Below are 18,602 nucleotides of genomic sequence, written 5' to 3'. Positions count from 1 at the left end.
TTGTTTGTTTTGTTCCTAACACAAATAATGCGTTGCCTGTGCTGATTCCCAAAGCTTAGCTAGTAGGGCAGAAAAAAGAAAAAAAAGATCCAACTTCAAGGGACTCTTTACACATGCTGTGAAAAGGTCATCAGTGGCAACATCAACAAAATGATCCATTTATTCTGCTGCCTCATCTCATAAATGACACGATGTGGAATTTTTCTTGGTTATCTTCCCCGAGATTAACGGGCAACGGTGATGGATCATGCAGCAGCTGTCTGACCTTTATTCAGGATGTCTAAACTGGAAGCCCCTATAAGTTTTTATTACACTTTGTGTATTGCAAAAAGGTTCCTGAGAGGCTGCAGTTTGCTCAGGTCAGTGATTATCTTTTGTTGTCGGCCTGGTCCCAGGTCTGATCGGCCTCCAGCTCATCAACGGGAAGAATGAGTCAGCCCATATCAATGATGCGGTGGCTGTGGTGGCTCAGTCCATCCAGGAGCTGTTTGAGAAGGAGAATATCACAGAGCCCCCGAGAGGATGTGTGGGCAACACCAACATCTGGAAAACAGGGCCACTCTTTAAACGGTAAGCTTCAATACAGTACTTCTTTATGGTTATAGCTGATAAAGTTGTGATACTCTTTAAAATGCATGGTTTGTTGAGACATTATTACGTTATTATGGCAAGCAGCTTCAAGATATAGCTGGATCCAAACCGTTTTTCTGATTATTTTGTTGCGAGGGCATATTTATTTTCAACCTCAAGACCACTACATTTAACATTTAGTTTAGTATTTACAAACTATGAGGCCAGGGAAATATTCTCAGGAAACTGGCTCAAAAACCAATAACTTAAAGGTCCAGTGTGTAGAGGTTTGGGGGATTTATTGGCAGAGAAGGAAAGATTTTTCCATTCGTGTATAATCACCTTAAACTAAGAACCACTGTGTTTCTGATACCTAACGAGCCCTTCATATCTACAAAGGGAACACTTGGAAAGGGTGGGGTGAGCAGAGGGATATTCAGTTGGTTGCAATCTGCAACCTCACCACTAGATGTCACTAAATCCTACACACTGCTCCTTTAAACTTAAATCCGACTTAATTTAGCCAAATGGCGTCAGATCGAGACTTCTCAGTTCAGATTAACAATTGATCAGAAGCGCTATGTGAAATGAGGCACTTAGAGTGTTAAATACCACAGACAGTCATCTCTGCAGTTCCCTTCAGCCCCTGAAGGTTTTTTAGGTTTTGTTTTGATTGGAAAGCTGCCGTACAGAATTACAGGTCCATCAGGTTTTCCAGAATGTTCTAGAAACTCTACATTTGTCACTTCCTAGTGACAAGTGACTGAGTTTCGGCTGACCCACTTGGGTGGTTTCTCAGCAGATAAGAAACGCACTGCTCCCTAACAGATGTGGTAACAAAAACAGCAGATATCATCGCAGCCAAACAACCACAGCTCAGCCTTGTTCATAATATGTGGTGAATCAGTCATTTCACACCTCATGCAGTTTTTTCGCTGAACGATACACAGTAAAATGCACTGTGACACTCCTAATGACGAACGACATCCATGCATGGACACGTGTGCACCCATTCACACAAATTAATCATTTTTATCGTCTTTCCACAGGGTGCTGATGTCATCTAAATACCCAGAGGGCCTCACAGGACGCGTGGAGTTCAATGACGACGGAGACAGGAAGTACGCCCATTACAGTATACTCAACTACCAGAAGAGTCGACTCATTCAAGTCGGCATATACAATGGAACACAGGTATACAGCTCCGGCCTATTTGACGTAACTAAGCAAATTCATAGGAATTTAAGTCCATTCTTTATTTTATACTCTCTGCCCACATGTAAGTTGTATCTACTCATTGTACATAATTATCTTTTTTCGTACCAGACATGCATCTCCACTTTTTTTATCTACAGTAGAATACAGTTAAAGGCACAATGAGTTGGATTTTCCCCTTAAAAACTGTATAGACTGATACAAAAAGAATCCCTCGCAATCATCCCTTATGACCCACTAGCAGTGTGTGGTGGTGTCTGTATCTGCAGAGACCCCTTTTCTTTTCATTGTGCTGTGTTCGGGATGTTTCTGGGTGTCAACCTCAATAAAAAGTCACTCCACGGCAACTGAGCAAACTCCCTCTGCTGATGAAGACTGAGATGAAAGCTGTGGGAAAATGTTGCTATTATTCGGCCAAATGATTCATTCATTTGTGGTTAAAGCTGGATATTCATTCAGCCATGCAAACACAGCAAATAGCAAAGACTGTGAGGATCAGCACCTCTGTTCACTGCTGATAGGCGTGATAATAATAAGTTCCTGAAACCCTTCAGGTATGATACAGAAGTCAGAGGTCTTGATGAAGTAGATGAAAGAACCGCTGAGCTGTGCTTATATAAAGCTGACTCATTAGTGATGCTCCCCCACTAGTGCCGGAGCCTCATCAGCAGCAAGCCATCTGTCAGCGCTCACCTGTGATACCGTGTGTGTGTGTGCGGCATCCCTGCAGGTGGTGATGAACAATCAGCGGAAGATCATCTGGCCCGGAGGAGAGACGGAGAAACCACAGGGCTTCCAGATGTCCACTCGATTAAAGGTAGGGTGCCTTCACTTTGCTGCTGCAATGTGACATTCTTGTCCACACAGATCGAGTACGGGACCCGGGCTGATACACTCGCGCTGACGCTTCTTCCTCAGAGGGGGAGTGAAGATAATCCATGCTCTTAAAGGCAGCGGTGATATATTTGCTATGACTTTTATCTCTTCAAATTTGTCATAGGCCTGCAAAGACCGTCTCATCTGTATCCTTGTCAGTTAGTTTTACATTCATCTATCTGTCTTTGTGCGTCCATGTGCATCTGGGAGTTTGTTGGGTATTTGTGTATCTGCTGGGTTCTTCCAATTTGTATTCATTTTTTTCTCTCTCTCTCTCTCGTTGAAATCAGGATCGGAACGGATCCATCTCTTACTGTGTGATAAACAGCTTTCTGTCCCGTCTGTTGTAGATAGTGACGATACACCAGGAGCCATTTGTGTATGTGAAACCCACTCAGCTGGACGGAACATGCAAGGAGGAAATGACTTTAAACGGAGTCTTAATTAAAAAGGTTATCTGCACTGGGCCCAATGAGACCATCCCAGGTAACCTATCAGGGACGTTTCTACTATCACTGTGCTTTTACTGCACCCGCCAAACACCCACTGGAGATGCATACATATATATGCAGTAGGTATCTATATATGTATGCATGTAGCTGAGTGTGCCATTCAGAGTGAGTGGTTGTTGGGATGCTGGGATATGCTTGGTCTGTATGCCGTGACTGTGTGTGGTCGTCTGCTGTGTGTCACGCATTTCGTTCAGTCTACGTGCGCCGCTTTTGGATAAAAAAAAAAAAAAAAAAAAACGTAACGTTTTTCCTCAAGAGTGATTGTAACTTGTAACTGTTGCTGGTTTTGTTACAGGACGTCCAATTGTACCCCAATGTTGTTATGGATTCTGTGTTGATCTCCTCATCAAGTTGGCTATGACCATGAACTTCACCTATGAGGTGCATCTGGTGGCCGATGGGAAATTCGGAACTCAGGAGCGGGTTAGTTTTGCATTCAAAGGCCACGTTTGTCGTAGTTTTGCATGAGGCACAGGTTGCACGCGTTACCTCACATTCCATAGGTTACACAGCTTGAATATTTTGAATCTTTCACCCCACTAACAGTAGCGATCTCACTTACAATTCAGAGCTGAAGCAATAAGCAGTCATAAAGCAAAGACCCAAAGATAACAAATGTCCAGCAGGTGAACTTGAACATCGTCAGTGAGCTGGTGTCAGTTTTTGAATGTCCACGCTAAAGGGATTAGACGAGCAGCAATCAGCATGAGCGCTGTAGTGAATTTGGAAGTGTCAATTGGTTGCAACGTGAAAGGAATATAATATCACATGAAGCCCACTTGAAAATTGACCGTAAAAAAAAAGAAGAATATCTCCATAGTAAAAGTATGGTAGTGTCAAACAAAACAAACAGGATACTTCAAAACTTTATTTTTATTGGTCAGTGATGGAGTTCTTCTCCTTCTGACTTCAGTCTCACCTCAAGCAGGTTTCTGGTTGTGTAGCCTTGACACAGAGGAAATGAAAAAATTGCTTTAATTAGCAATATAAGTCATATATGGACACAATTAAAAGGGTTGCCAAGTGAGCACCAGTGGCGCCCCCCAGCTTGTTTTAATTGGTGGTGGAAAGACTCGGGCTACTGAGAATCTTGGGGTGGCCCGCCGAACCCATCACAATGTAATAGTTAAGGAATCGTAAACTGATATTGGCTACTTTGGTTTCTTATTTTAAAGTTAATGTAACTAATTGAAGAAGGTCCATGGACTAATAACAATACTGTTAACATGTTGCTGGTCTATCTGGGGGCAGTGCCCCCCCCCCATGGCCAACCCTTGGCGGCGCCACTGGCGGGCACCAGTGCAAATTTGAAAATACAAGTAGATTCAGCTCACATACGAATCGGCTGATTATTCAGAGATGACATTGTCCCTGAACAGCTTGCTAACCTACCTATATATTTACAACACAGTAAGTTTTAGCTAACCGTTAGCTTATGGCAACCATTTAGCTAACATGTCTAAGCTTACGCTAGCTTAGCTAATGGTGCTAATTGTGGATTTGTTGGCAGTTATAAAGGTGGGATATTTTCTAAGTTAGTCGTTTTTAGGCTAACATTTGTTGAGTAACATCATGGACTACCCATCATACACTGGCAGGCTATTAAGTTTGTTATATTATAAATTATGTCCGTTCACAACCTGCGTGTTAGGACTATGTGGCGTGGTGCTTTGAATTGAATAATGACATGAACCATTCTGGGTTTGGCCATTGGTTAAGGCTTGTCCAATCAGGTTTCTTGTAGATGAAAGAATAATCATCAGAATTTTATTATCACTAATAGCAATCATTTTGGAGAATGGAGAGAGTATGCTTACAGTAATATCTTTATATATTATATTGTTTTATTATTTTACCTTGACAGTAAGTAACCGTTACTTATTTTCAAATCCTGGATCAATATTTTTTCATCATTTCGATGGGCGAATAATAAAACATAATAGTCCTGTACTTAAAATCAATTCACACAATAGCTTAAAGGCTATACCTCAAATGACAATGAAAATCAATGTCACAACGTCAAAGGGGGCGCTTGTAATGACTTGTAAGAGAATCATCACCTGAATCTGCAGCTCCCCTCGGCTTAACAGAGCTTTATAGCAAGTTTCAGCTCATTTGTTTTTATCTCAAAAGATTTTTTCTGTGAACACATTCATCTCTAACCCAGAAAAGGCCTATCCTGTTGGCATGAATGCATGATCTTATCAATTAGAGAAAATAAGCAGGCTCCCTTACGTAAGACAGAGACAGTTTTAAAGATGAGGAGCACGCCGAGAACTTCTATCCCCACTGGGCTTAACCCAAATCCTTAAAACCTGGAAACATTCTGTGGTCTAGACGACAGCAGGTTGATGGCTGATTCTCATGTTAACACCTTCCTTTTGGGGCCTCAGGTGAACAACAGTAACAAGAAAGAGTGGAATGGCATGATGGGAGAGCTCCTGGGGGGCCTGGCTGACATGATTGTAGCCCCACTGACTATAAACAACGAACGAGCCCAGTACATCGAGTTCTCCAAACCCTTTAAATATCAAGGCCTCACCATCCTTGTTAAAAAGGTAAGTGTCCACCTCTAGCCCATTCGGTGCTCTATGGAGTCAAACAACCACTGCGGAGTTGTACTTAATATCCACTGTGTTATTTCCAGGTATCAATTAGTTTTCATTAATTTACATATTTTATTGAAATAATAATAATCTCTTAGCACACTGTGCTCATTCCTTTTTGTCCGTTATTATTATGAGGCAGTGCTGAATTTTCAAGTAAGTCAGCCATGACCATGTGTCTTTTAACACAAATGAATGCCACCTTGAAGTTTGTTGGGATTGACTACACAACTCAAGCAAATCTCAAGAGGCAAAATGGTCAGCAAATATGTAAAAATGCACACGGGTTGAAAACTTCAGATAACCATTGAAACAGACACATGTCACTCTATAATATGCAAACGTAAGGTCATCGAAGCTGTTGATTATCAATCGAATACTGACTGCGTTGTGTGTTTTCAGGAAATCCCTCGCAGTACGCTGGACTCGTTCATGCAGCCGTTCCAAAGCACGCTGTGGCTTCTGGTGGGTCTTTCGGTGCATGTGGTGGCGGTGATGCTTTACCTACTAGACCGGTTCAGGTACAAGGGGGACCTGTGTGTGTGTGTATGCTTGTGCCCATGTGTGTGTCATGACTCATGACTGAATCAGCGAATGCATGTGTGCGTACATGTGTGTACATGCACCCCCGAGCGCTGCAGATCTTCCCTCGGTGTGGACAGGAAGGCAGACAGAGGTGAAGATTGGCTCCAACCATCCCACCGCTCTGTCCCTGTGCCGCCGTCTCTGTCTCTTTTCTTTCCCAGTTTGTTTCCCCTCTTGCTTTGCTCGCTCATGTTCCCCTTCCCTTCCCCCCCCTGCCTGGGGTCCCACCTACAGGTTCTCTGCAGTTTCTCATTTTATCTTCTGCAACCCACCCAATTTCTTCCCTCTAGCCCGTTTGGAAGATTTAAAGTAAACAGTGAAGAGGAAGAAGAAGATGCCCTCACCTTATCATCTGCTATGTGGTTCTCCTGGGGAGTGTTGCTGAACTCTGGAATAGGGGAAGGTGAGATTAAATAAATAATAATTAATGTAAATCTCTAAATCATCCCTTATTTACTCGTAAATGTTGCCTTTTTCCCAGAACACTGTAATGCTGTCGAGTACTTTGGTCTTTACACAGTTTTGCGGTAGTATAAAGACAAAAATCAAGGCGTTTGTGGCTGTTAGTAGTTGTAACAGAAGTAGCAGTGTTATGGGTTATTAGCAGTATCCAGCCCTGCATGACTATCCAATTAGACATTGGAAGTTACTGAACTGAAAACCTGAACCTTGAACTCACCACACAGGTGCACCACGCAGCTTCTCAGCGAGAATCCTGGGTATGGTGTGGGCCGGATTTGCCATGATCATTGTGGCTTCTTATACTGCCAACCTGGCTGCCTTCCTGGTGTTGGACCGACCTGAGGAGCGTATCACCGGCATCAACGACCCAAGGGTGAGTGCAGGATCATTGTAGACCATGGTACCACACAACAACATTTTTATCTACATAAAAAAATATAAATACCTTTTAAAATTAAGTAGTCATTACTCAACTGAGTCTTGTCCCTGTCTCTTTATGAAGCTGAGAAACCCATCCGACAAGTTCATCTACGCCACGGTGAAGCAGAGCTCCGTGGACATCTATTTCCGGCGGCAGGTGGAGCTTAGCACCATGTACCGCCACATGGAGAAGCACAACTATGAGAGTGCTGCCGAGGCTATCCAGGCCGTGCGTGACAAGTGAGTCTCGGCCAGGCCGGGCCGACCAGAGCACGAGTCGGCCGGCTGCTCGACCTATCAGACACACAGACCAGGGCCAGTTCAGTTAGCTCAGTGGGGTGAGGGTCATGGACCTCTGGGCCAGGCGGAAGCGGCAGGACTTACTGTGGTGTTCCCACTGATCCGGGCCCATCGCCCAGCCACGACAGACATCAGGGACAAGAGCAGGTGTGGATGTGTCAACAGCACTGGCACCAGTGTAAGGTTAAGCTAACATTGAGTGGAGTAGCACCCTTTTTCAGGTTGTACCCAGACGAACATCTTTGAGATGGGTGGAATCCAATTGGGGGACGTGCCCTCACCCATCTGGCATTGGATTTCATTTGGGCCATAAGCAGCGGTAGAGATTGCTGGTAAACGCTGAATGACACACACGATCTGGTGTGTGAGAGAGAGAGAGGGGTAGGAGCCGTAAATGTGTATGTAAATCATTGTACTGTTGCACCGTAACCCCCTCCTTCCCCTCCTCCCTCCTTACCCCCTTCCCTCCTCCCTCCCCCTCCCCCACAGCAAGCTGCATGCTTTCATCTGGGACTCTGCGGTGCTGGAGTTTGAGGCCTCGCAGAAGTGCGACCTGGTGACCACGGGAGAGCTGTTTTTCCGCTCGGGCTTTGGCATTGGCATGCGCAAGGACAGCCCATGGAAACAGAATGTGTCCCTGGCCATTCTCAGGTCTGTCCCAGCCGAAGCTGCATTATTCGTATGACTTTCTTTTTTTTTTTTTTTGGTTTCTTGTCAATATGATTTCACGGTCACGTACTGACCATTTATAGCCATTCAATACATTGCCTTATGTTACATTTACTGTTTCTGTATCTCCCCTCTCCTGCTCCTCTCTTGTGTGTTCGTCTTTGTCCAGTTATTGTCTGTCTGTCTGTCAGTACACCTGTCCTGCTGTCTCAGTCTCATTTTTGTTGCTTTCTGGGAGTGAGCGGCTCGGATTTTCCGCCGTATTCGCAGCGCATATTAACTTTGTCACCTCTCTCCCCACCAACCCCAACCCCCTGCAGTTCTCATGAGAATGGCTTCATGGAAGACCTAGATAAAACCTGGGTGAGATACCAGGAGTGTGACTCACGGAGCAATGCCCCAGCCACACTCACCTTTGAAAACATGGCAGGTATGGTCCATTAAGGCGTAGAGAAAGCGTTAAAAGTGATTGGACAAAAACTGCAGTGGTAAGGTACTGTAGCCCTTTTTTGTCCAATACCTTTACAAAATCATTGTTTTAGTGTCAGCGTGGGTGCTCTGTGGAAGTGTGCCGTACAGTATCTTGTGCTGTGGCTATGTGCGGTTGTGGTCTTCTGTTAATATTGTGTGGGTCGCAGCTGCTTGGAAAAGAAAGAGGGGCTGCCGCCGAGCATGACGGGCAGACCATGCATTCATGCTCGGTGGGCGCGGCGGGGTTGTAGACCAGCAGCTCACGCTTCTCCACCTCTCTTCTCTGTCTGTTTGTCTGTCCCTTACCAACAGGGGTCTTCATGCTAGTGGCAGGAGGAATAGCTGCAGGGATCTTCCTAATCTTCATTGAAATCGCCTATAAGCGGCATAAAGACGCCCGCAGGAAGCAGATGCAGCTCGCCTTTGCGGCGGTCAATGTTTGGAGGAAGAACCTGCAGGTAGGATTGATCCCCTCTGCTCGCTCACACCCAGGGTGGAAAGGCTGAGGCTGGGGCGGCAAGAGAGCCGACAGAGTGTCTCTCTGCCTCTTTTGGGAGCTTTTCATTTTTGCACATCAGTGGTGGTGAGACTGCCACATCACCGTATGAGAAAAGCGAGATTTCCGATGCCTTTGTGCACTGTAAGGCATCCTCAGTGGCCACCGTGTAGATCCTAACAGTTCCCAGAGGCCAACGTGTCTCTTGTGTGTGCCTGCAGGACACTCAGGAGGCCTCTGGAAGTCAAGATGTGGTCGGGACCCCCTCATTAGTATGTAGCTAAGTAGCAGAGCCATATCCACCCCCCATGCCAGCTCTCGCTGATAGAGTAACAGTAGGACGATTACCCTTGTGACCCTCCGAGGTGATGGACATCCAAATTAAAACTTCACCTCCCACATCCATGGCATGACCTAGCATTCTCTAAGCTGCTGCTCTGGTGCTTGTACTCTTCATAAGGTCAGATGACGTGGACATGGAAAGCCAACGTAAAAAAAGGAGCAAATGTCCTCGCGTGAAAACAATAATAACAGTAATTTACAGTCTGGTTGATGCACTTTGATCGCTTCATCATTGATGGCCTTCAGTCTGAAGGCCATACAAAACAACAGCCAGGAGCTAACAATGCAAATAGAGCATAAAGACTAAAATCAATGCCCTGGCCCAGTCACACTCCCGGGATCGACTCTCCCAGTATGTCAGCATAACTGTAAATGCTACAGTGTGCAATATGTCTCCACTGCAGTGTCCATAATGCAGACACAAAATATGGAGTTTCTTCAGGATGCAATCAGAATCAGGTGTCAATTTAAAGGGCCAGTCAAAAAATGTTTGACTTGCCCAAGTGGTATCTAGCCATGCAGATACTTTTGGTTTAATGTGCCTAACTCCTGCCTCAAAACCAATACAATTTGAGGTGAGTAGAATTGAATCTGAGTCGAAGACATCTGCATGGTAATTACTACTCGGAGTAAATTATTTTTACTGCTTTGTCATTTGAGTGAACCAACCCTCTTTGAGCTGCAATAAAGCAGTAAGTTCCTCCACTCAGCTGACAAAGAACATGATTTGCCTTACGTTTTCCAATGCAATCAAACGCAGCTGTGACGCGCCTCCACCGCCCACACACCCCTCCTTTCCTTTTATTCTTGATGGTTTCACTCCCTGATTGGATCGCTCGGAGGTTGCAGCACGTTTAACGACCATGTCACACTGTGAACTGCGCTTACGGCCTGTCACTGTAAACCTTGCACCAAAGCTCAGTGTTGGGCCCTGCTGAATAGAGACAGCAGGGCTGGAGGAAGGAACGGTATGAAATCACGTGCCTGTCAGCAAATCGATGTCCTTCCGAGAGTGTCTGCCATCGACCTGATCGATGTATGTAACTGTCGTGAGTGTCCTCACGTGGATGTGCGTTCAGCAGGCGAATGCATGCAGGGGGCGGGGGGGGGGGGATATCATTACTGAGAAAGGAGAGGGACACACTAAACTGCCCGTAGAGCAGCACGTTTCAGCTCCGTGTCAGCAACGATCACGTAAATTTCTCTGCACCGCTGAACAAAGATGGCTCATGCATGCTCATGCTTGCTCATCGACCGTCCCTGTGGGCCCCTCCGGCTAAATCAATGGACCACACACGGTCTTCACCGCCCTAAATAGAACCGGGGTAATGGGGTCTCATGCAAAGGAGTGCAGAGGGAGCCCGCAAAGTCAAGTCGAGCCAATACAATCTGTTCTGTTCGGCGTGAATATTATTTATACTGTTTGGGTGCACTGATGGGATTACGTGATCTAATTTCCCACAAATTAAAAATGACAGCTTAATGTGCGACACACGCTCATCACGATGGAAAATCTAAGCTCACAGTTTATGTGGCCTCCTCCTTCCTTAGTACGGTAAGCACTGAAACCTGCGGTCCCATTGTTGACATCATTTTGACTGATTGTGCGTGTGTTTGTATGTAATTATATGCTTACACGGCCTCGGGTCCGTACACTATGCAAAAGCACTGTGCACCCACATACCTTTAAACACAGAGACGTAACCTAAGAGAACGTGCACTTCTGACTAACTCAAATTCGTTCATGTACTACATCTCAACTCATCCTCGTTATGCTGTCAATGCTCAAAAGCCCTTGAAATATGAGCTCATTAACGACAACAACACCAACCGTCCCTCCCACATTGCTTTACAAAGAAATAAAGGTGCATGCCTTGTAAGAATTGCACGCCTATGCTGTTCTTTAAGAGCTGTAGCCACAGAGATGTAGTGGGGGTGAAACTACTTCATCTCATTTTTTGGTAAGATCATTTCAGCCTTTTTGAGGCTGATTAAAACTTTATGATCTAAATTCATAGTTTACATTACACAAAGCAAGTATTTAACAAATGTACTGTGTAGTCACATAAACTTAACATACGATTTTGTCTCTTTTGTGACAGATGTGTAATAATAAATAGTAATAAAAGACAGTCCGTCACTTTACTGTTTTTGTTCACTCTTGCAGCTCTCATGGCATCGTTTTTCAGCCATAGCAGCTACCTACGGTGGCCGACAAGGACAAACGCGCCACAGCACCGCAAAAACGTTTGTGCTTCAGGTTCAGAGACTATGCCAATTACGAGAAAAAACACATCCGATAATCCAAAACAAATACAGCAATTGAAATGTTCTGCACACGAAGTAACACCATGAACACGCCTCCCTCCCTCAGAATTATTTTCATTATTTGCAGCGAGCTGCACTTCGCCACCACCTGGTATGTTTTCAGCGTTACAAAGCTGTGCCTGGATTACAGAGACCAGTCTGACACATGGAAATGTATGAAGCCAGGTTTGAAAAATCTAAATTAAAAGAAATTTGAATACATTAATATGGGTAACATGCAATAAAAAGTCACCCAATACATTAAAAAAACTACAATTTATTTTTTACACACCTCAACATTGATGCTGATGCCACTATATCAGTAATGTGCTAATATTGGCAAGCTTCAAATATTTTATATTTTGCACTGTGGTCTTAATAGCCTACTACTAACTATTGTTTACATCATACAGATTTATGTTGCTATATGTTCAATTTATTGTTGCTGATTTCTCATTTGATTGACCACGACATCACTGGGAGGCTACATGCTCTGGCTTTCAGCTTTCCATTTTGCAACAGATGTTACTCAGAAGTACACCGTCTGAACGCGACTGAAACCCTCTGTTGCGTGATGGTGATTATGGTGTATTATGAGGACGCACTGCGGCGGCTGGGGTGCGCCGTGCGTGCCCCATGCCACGTTTCATCTGATGGTCCAGCATGCCGGGACTGTGCGCACGCAGCAACCTCATCAGGGCTCAGAGCGGCCGGACTGCACTGTAAGAATGGGGGGGAAGATTAAAAGAAGAGAAGTGACGTCACTGAGGCATTGATTTCTTTTTTCCTGAACCAACCTAGAGGCACACAGTCTGACTTCCTCCATTTACTAACATGAGATGTCATCTTCCAACAGGAAAAGTATTTTACTTACCGTCACCTGCAATAAAAATCGAGTGATGCCGTGCACCCATCATTCCCCTACCAGCTCTCATCTATCGTCCACGCCAGCTAACGCCTGCTCGCCACCTGATATCGAGTCATTAGGGGTTTGAGAGAGAAAGCGCTGGTTGGCGGGCTGATGGGTGATACAAATGTGCCCAAAAAGTGCCTAGTCATGTGACCTGATGAAAAAGGATGTACTGCGGGGGCCAGTACTGGCCAGGATTGATTTGTCATGCTATTTGTTTTGTGTTTACTTACTTCTTTGTTCCTCCCCCTCCCCTTTTTTTAACTCCTTCTCTCCATCCATAAAACGTTTTGGCATGTTGAAATTCACACCACACTGCCCCGCCCGGCTAAAGGGCCTCCCTCCCTGCAACTACTCGCTCATCCTTCACTTATACTTTACTAACATCCACCTTAGAGCGCTTTATTATTTTAGAAATAGCACCCTTTAGCCTCCATCTGCTCAGGTCATTATGAAATTAAGCACACAGAGTTGCAAACCTTTTTTTTTGCACTTTGACTTTGATTAAGAATATGATTTGCAGCTAGATCACCATTCCTTTAAAAATCTTTTTTTTTTTCTAATGCACTTTTTCCTCATTCTCCATCCCATTCCCTGTGTGTGGGGTGAATTTCCATTATACCACTTTCAGGTATAATGTCTTTAAATGGGCTTCAATTACTGACTTTTGTCGCTGTTGTTTTCCCTCTTTGATATGCATTGTAGTGGCCTCCGATACTGCAGCTTCTCGACTTTTTATACCTGCCTGGCTTTGGATGTGGATGTTTGCTTTGCTAGTCTTTTCTTAAACTATGCGCCCTTTTTGGTTCCCTTGGCTTTTGCTTAAGGATCATCTTTAAAGTAATAACGATCAAGGATGGAAATTTATTTTATTTTCCTTTTCTCCCCCTATGCAGCCCTCTTCCTCTCTAGAGACTCAGGATGTAAGAATACCTTAATATGAGTTTTTATTTATTTATTTTTTTGCACACAAACACCCAGTTATTGTGCTGAGAGTAGCTGTGGGGCACTCTGATGGTATGAGGGAGGGAGGGCACCAAATTGGTTCGCCGTCTTGTAAGGGTACGGTTAAAACTGACTCTTCCTTTATTTTGCCATATCTTTTTATTTATTTAAATGTGAATGCATTTCTAAATGTCTTCCAGAGCTCTGACCTCGGTCACAACCGAGTACAGAGCAGTTTCTAGATACTTTTGTAAAGTCATACCTCTTTAGTTGTTTTAATTACAATGTAAGATCACTTGTGTGTTAAGATGAGAAAGTTGCAACTGTGTGTTCAGGCCATAGCGAGCATGCAGGCAGAATACAACATAGGTATCACACCCACTGACATCTTTACTAGTCATCCCTCATTCCAATGCATTCCTTGGGGCCGGGTGAATGTGTCAGCACATTCTTAGAGGACTGCCGTGTCATCCTGTGCAGACCCAGTGTGGCAATGTCTCATAAAAATGTAGACGAATGCCCTCATGTCAGACTGAACACACTGCCTCCACTCTCACATCTAACAGGCTTTATCCCTTTCTTTCTCCCCCTTGGCGCATTTTTACACTTCCAAACGCTGTAGTCTTTCTCACAAGGACCCTCCCTCTATTTAGATGTTGTAAAATAAGGTGATTTACTGGGGTGGCGGGTGGTTGGTGGCAAGAGAGGAAGGGTGAGACTGAAAACCACGGTTATCACCCCAGCCAAAAGGACATGAATAATGTTTCTACATATATTCATTTTAGGATAGGAAAAGTGGTAGAGCAGAGCCCGACCCCCAAAAGAAAGCCTCTTTTAGGTCCATCAGTACCACCTTGGCCTCCAGCATCAAGAGACGTAGGTCCTCCAAAGACACGGTAAGGAGACGAAGAAGCAACATCTTCCCCTGTTTATTCTCCCCTCGCTCTCCTCCTCCTCGTCCTCCTCTGTCTCTACTCTCACCCCTCTCCTTTCTCCTCCTCTGTCCTCTCTGCCTACATCTCCATACCCGACCGCGAGGGAGTCCCATGTTCCACTCACTCACCCATTTCCACACGGCTCCGCGGCCTCTGCCACGTGTCTGTCCGTTCACCATCAATCAGCCATCACCATTTAGCATCTGTAGGTCCCCCACAGGCCCAAAGGGCATCAGTGCAGGGACTCAGGTCAGGCGAGGAGCTCGGCTCTGGATTTCTTTGGGGCAGGGTGTTTTGATGGGGTTAGTGGCGTGTTTCTTCTGGAGGTGGGGGTTGGGGACAAAAGCACGCAGTCTGCCGGTGGTGTTTTGTCTTGGGCTGCTCTTCCTCCCTGCCTCTGGTTTGGACGTGGACTCTGGCGATTGTGTGCTGTTGTTGGTGGCGTTGTGGTGTGTGTACCGTACTGAAGCGTACAAGATATATTTGTGTTTGTGTCCTGTCATTTTGACTGCTTGATCCTTTTGTATATCCATCGTTTCTTTGCACCAATCACACCCCCTACTCCCTTCGTTTTGGCTTTCTTCAGCCGCTGTCGTTTCGCTTTTGGTTCGAAATGCATGCACTGTTGTTTTTGTCATTTTTTTCCCAAAAATCCATTTCCAAGGTTGTCGTGATGGCCGGTCCTCCTGGGAAGAAAAAACTAATGTGTTATCTTACTTTTCAACATGTCTATTTCAGGATTGCACTCATGGATTTCTATTAATCTATTTACTTTTTGATTTGTCATATTTTCTTTGTCATAATTCCCATTTATTTTCCAGTGTCCTTGTGGTCTGAACTGTGCATGCCTCTTTCAGGGTGTATTTCCAGGTGGCGATGACGGTCTTCTTTTCTGTTTTAAATATTGTTTTGTTTTTTACGAACTACAAACTCTGTGACGCCTCAGACTCTCACTGTGTTACAAATACAAGCTTTTCTTTTTTTGTTTTTGCTAAATCACCATCTCTTTGCTTGACTCCGTTGTTGCAGCACAATGAGAGTGTCAGGTTTCCTCCATTCCTTCGCAGTTCAGTTGAAAAGCCCTGCCCGTTGCGGTCGGGAGCTTGTACTCCACGAGCTCGGAGTGCTCTAACAAACCAGTGACCCGCGGTCGTTTGTGCCCAGCTGCTCCGCAACACATAGCTGGTCGCTAACCAAATCTGGCATGAGAAAAAAACAACATAGCACAGACACCTTCACAGAAAGGCCTCTGCACCAACATTGTGTTTTCAATGTGTTTCCCAGGGGAGATGTAGGCAGCTAAGCTAACGGTCACAAAGTGAAAAACTTTATTGTGTGTTTATATTTGACCTCCTGTCTTTCTCTTGTTTTTTTTTATCATGGATGTTTCTTGAACCAAACCACCTGTACTCTCCCCTGGAGGTTTCTCAATAGACTTGGTCTGGTTTGAAGAGAAGAAGAGTGGGATCACCATTGTCAATATGGTTTCGAAGCCCTGTAGCTGTGGATATACATATTTTTGAAATGGCTCAAATAAAACAGGATTTAGCGCAATGAAAAAAAGATGCTCCAATTGAAAGATTTCCCATCCCCAGTCTTCGACCATTATTTTTGATTTTATATAAATGTTCTTCTTTTATATTAATGGATATCAATGGACTTGAGTGTCAGTGTCCCTCACCCACATGCCACACTGCTCCTCTCTCCCTCTGCAAGCATGCCGACGACTGTAACTGTCATAGCTGTAGTAACGGTAGCCGAAACCATCTTTGTAGCTCCACATTAACAAGGATCACCATACTGAATAAGTAGCTTTATAGCCAGTAACTGTGGTTGTGATGTCAGTGAGGTGTCTCTCTTTTGCTGGTCCACTTGACCCCAATAGGGTGCGCTGTTAGCGGGCCCTCAAGGTACAAGACGTGAGGAGACCCCCAATAAGGAGCTGTAAGCCATATGATGATGCAACTTGCGGGTCAAGGAGATGAGGGACATCCACTCTGACCCCAGTTTCATCCAGAAGATTTGACCTTTGACTCGTCAGTCTGGATGTCGCCCCATCTGCCAGCATGTTGGTTGCATCATAGCAGCTTCTGAAGCTCATAATGCTTGAATGTATTGGCTCTATCAGCTAAACGCGAGAGGCACGTCAAACCTAAGATCTTGCTTAATTGAGAAAGACCAAAAACAATAAAAAATGTGTCCATTTGAGACGGGTACACTGAGGCAAGACTCTTCAGTGTTTTGGTTCTGCAATGTACATTTTTTAGGGCATTGACAAACAAAAGGATGTTCTCTACACATTGGAAATTAGGAAACAGGCTTTTCCCAACTTAGCGCTGTGGGTCAGGATTATGATTGGCATTTTGGAAATCACAGTAAACAAGTTTATTACTCCACCCACTGTGTTCCAAAACATGACGCTATTACACAAGAGAACAGCATGTTTCAAGCTCTTACTCATGATGCACTTGACTATTTTTACATCCAGTCATTGTTTCATTGGGTTTCTATATTTCTTTGCTCGTTAGCAGACTCAGCGTTGCAAAAATATGGCTTACTGCTGTCAGACCGCACACACACACACACACACACACAATCCCCCACACTCAAAAGACTGAAAGGCAAAATCACCGTTGCCATAGAAACTAAGCACCTGCATGGAATCGGGATCTTGTTTTCCCCTCTCAGTATTGTAGACGCCTCTACTTCAACGCGCTCTGCTTTAAAAGAAGCACAGTGAAGCGGGGACTGGACGCAAGAGTCCGGCAGAACAGCACTTTGAAATCGGCCTGAAAGATTCGTCTCCTCCTCCTCGTGAGATGCTAAAATTAGAGACGCAGCCTGTCTGCATGCGCACAAGATGACTGTGGGGAGATAAAGGAGCTGCCTGCTTTACCCATAGATGGAAATTATCACCCATTTTTTTTCCTAAAAAAAAAAAAAGGGTGGCTGATTCCAATCTGCTGTTGTCTAGACTTAGGGCCTTACGTCTGCTACTAACCCACCTCAGGCACCACCAAGCTGCTTTACAAGCAATCCAAACTGAACAGATTCAACAAAAAACGGCAAAAAGTGAGGTTTGCCTGAGAGGGGTTAGAGAACCCTCCTGCTTCTAAATTTCTGCAGAAATGAAGCACAGGTGTTCTTAGAATAAGAAAATGAACGTTTGGATGAATATTCTAACATTGCAAAAATGCTGCAATTGTCAAGAAATGACTGTGCCTCCCCTCCCCCCCCCCCCATTTCTCTTCATCTCTGCAGCAGTACCCACCCACTGACATCACGGGCCAACTCAACTTGTCTGACCCGTCTGTCAGTACCGTGGTGTAAAAGAGAGGGAGGCACCGAGGGAGAGAGGAAACGAGACGAGTTAAGGAGGAAGTGGACGGGGAGAGGGAGGGAGAACCCGTCTCCTCGTTCCCTTCGCCGTCGAAGCCGGAGCTTTCATTTCACTGCCTGCCGACGGAGCTTCGAGAGGAAAGTGCTTGCTGAAGAAGTATCTGAAAACACTGAACTTGCACCTTTTTTGAAAAGTCGGGGTTACCTGGCCTTAGATGTTCGTAGGGTCCCTGAGCATGCACAGAAGAACCAACCCGACTCACATGTACAACCTTTTCCTTCTGTATATTATCAACTTATTTAACCTTGTTTTTGTCCTTTTACTCACAGAAGTTTACTTAATGTTCGATGTTTACTACTTTGAAATTTCCTGACTGATAAGTTTAGCAAGCCAGGTTTTGTTTAGTTAAGTTTACGGATTAACCAGATTTGGTGCAAGTACTTTACTAAACATATCACTTATTAGGGCTTAGATACCATAGTAATATCTAGTTTTTCTCAACAACATATACTGCAATACAAGACGTACTGTAAGCTTCAGTGGATATCGAGTAGTTTTTAATGGGAACTACCTGTTTTTAAGCTACATTTTAAAAGGTTTTCAGAAGATGTTTCTTTCATTGAGAAGCACTAATAATGACA

At 44.6% G+C, this 18,602-nt stretch overlaps 1 protein-coding gene across 4 annotated transcripts in view; it reads left to right on the top strand.

The window, feature by feature from the left end:
* The window catches only part of grin1a (glutamate receptor, ionotropic, N-methyl D-aspartate 1a), a 30,311-nt gene extending 12,360 nt beyond the window's left edge, over positions 1-17,951 (top strand). For 2 of the 4 annotated variants that reach the window (XM_076079713.1, XM_076079712.1), the window contains 14 exons: positions 396-570; positions 1,620-1,764; positions 2,516-2,602; positions 3,012-3,147; positions 3,469-3,596; positions 5,567-5,731; positions 6,182-6,300; positions 6,655-6,767; positions 7,051-7,199; positions 7,329-7,486; positions 8,036-8,197; positions 8,536-8,645; positions 8,999-9,144; positions 17,883-17,951. In XM_076079713.1, the coding sequence (XP_075935828.1) occupies positions 396-570; positions 1,620-1,764; positions 2,516-2,602; positions 3,012-3,147; positions 3,469-3,596; positions 5,567-5,731; positions 6,182-6,300; positions 6,655-6,767; positions 7,051-7,199; positions 7,329-7,486; positions 8,036-8,197; positions 8,536-8,645; positions 8,999-9,144; positions 17,883-17,951 (1,862 nt within the window). Of the gene's footprint in view, positions 1-395; positions 571-1,619; positions 1,765-2,515; positions 2,603-3,011; positions 3,148-3,468; positions 3,597-5,566; positions 5,732-6,181; positions 6,301-6,654; positions 6,768-7,050; positions 7,200-7,328; positions 7,487-8,035; positions 8,198-8,535; positions 8,646-8,998; positions 9,145-9,403; positions 9,455-13,637; positions 13,665-14,471; positions 14,583-17,882 lie in introns of all 4 variants that reach the window. The other 2 variants (XM_076079710.1, XM_076079711.1) reach the window with 2 other exon arrangements.
* Positions 17,952-18,602: the final 651 nt, after the last annotated feature.

The sequence above is a fragment of the Anarhichas minor genome, unplaced genomic scaffold (assembly GCF_050575085.1).
Source record: "Anarhichas minor isolate MPS153535 unplaced genomic scaffold, ASM5057508v1 ptg000073l, whole genome shotgun sequence".
Classification (NCBI taxonomy): Eukaryota; Metazoa; Chordata; class Actinopteri; order Perciformes; family Anarhichadidae; genus Anarhichas; species Anarhichas minor.
This window is presented reverse-complemented; position numbering and strand designations above follow the sequence as displayed.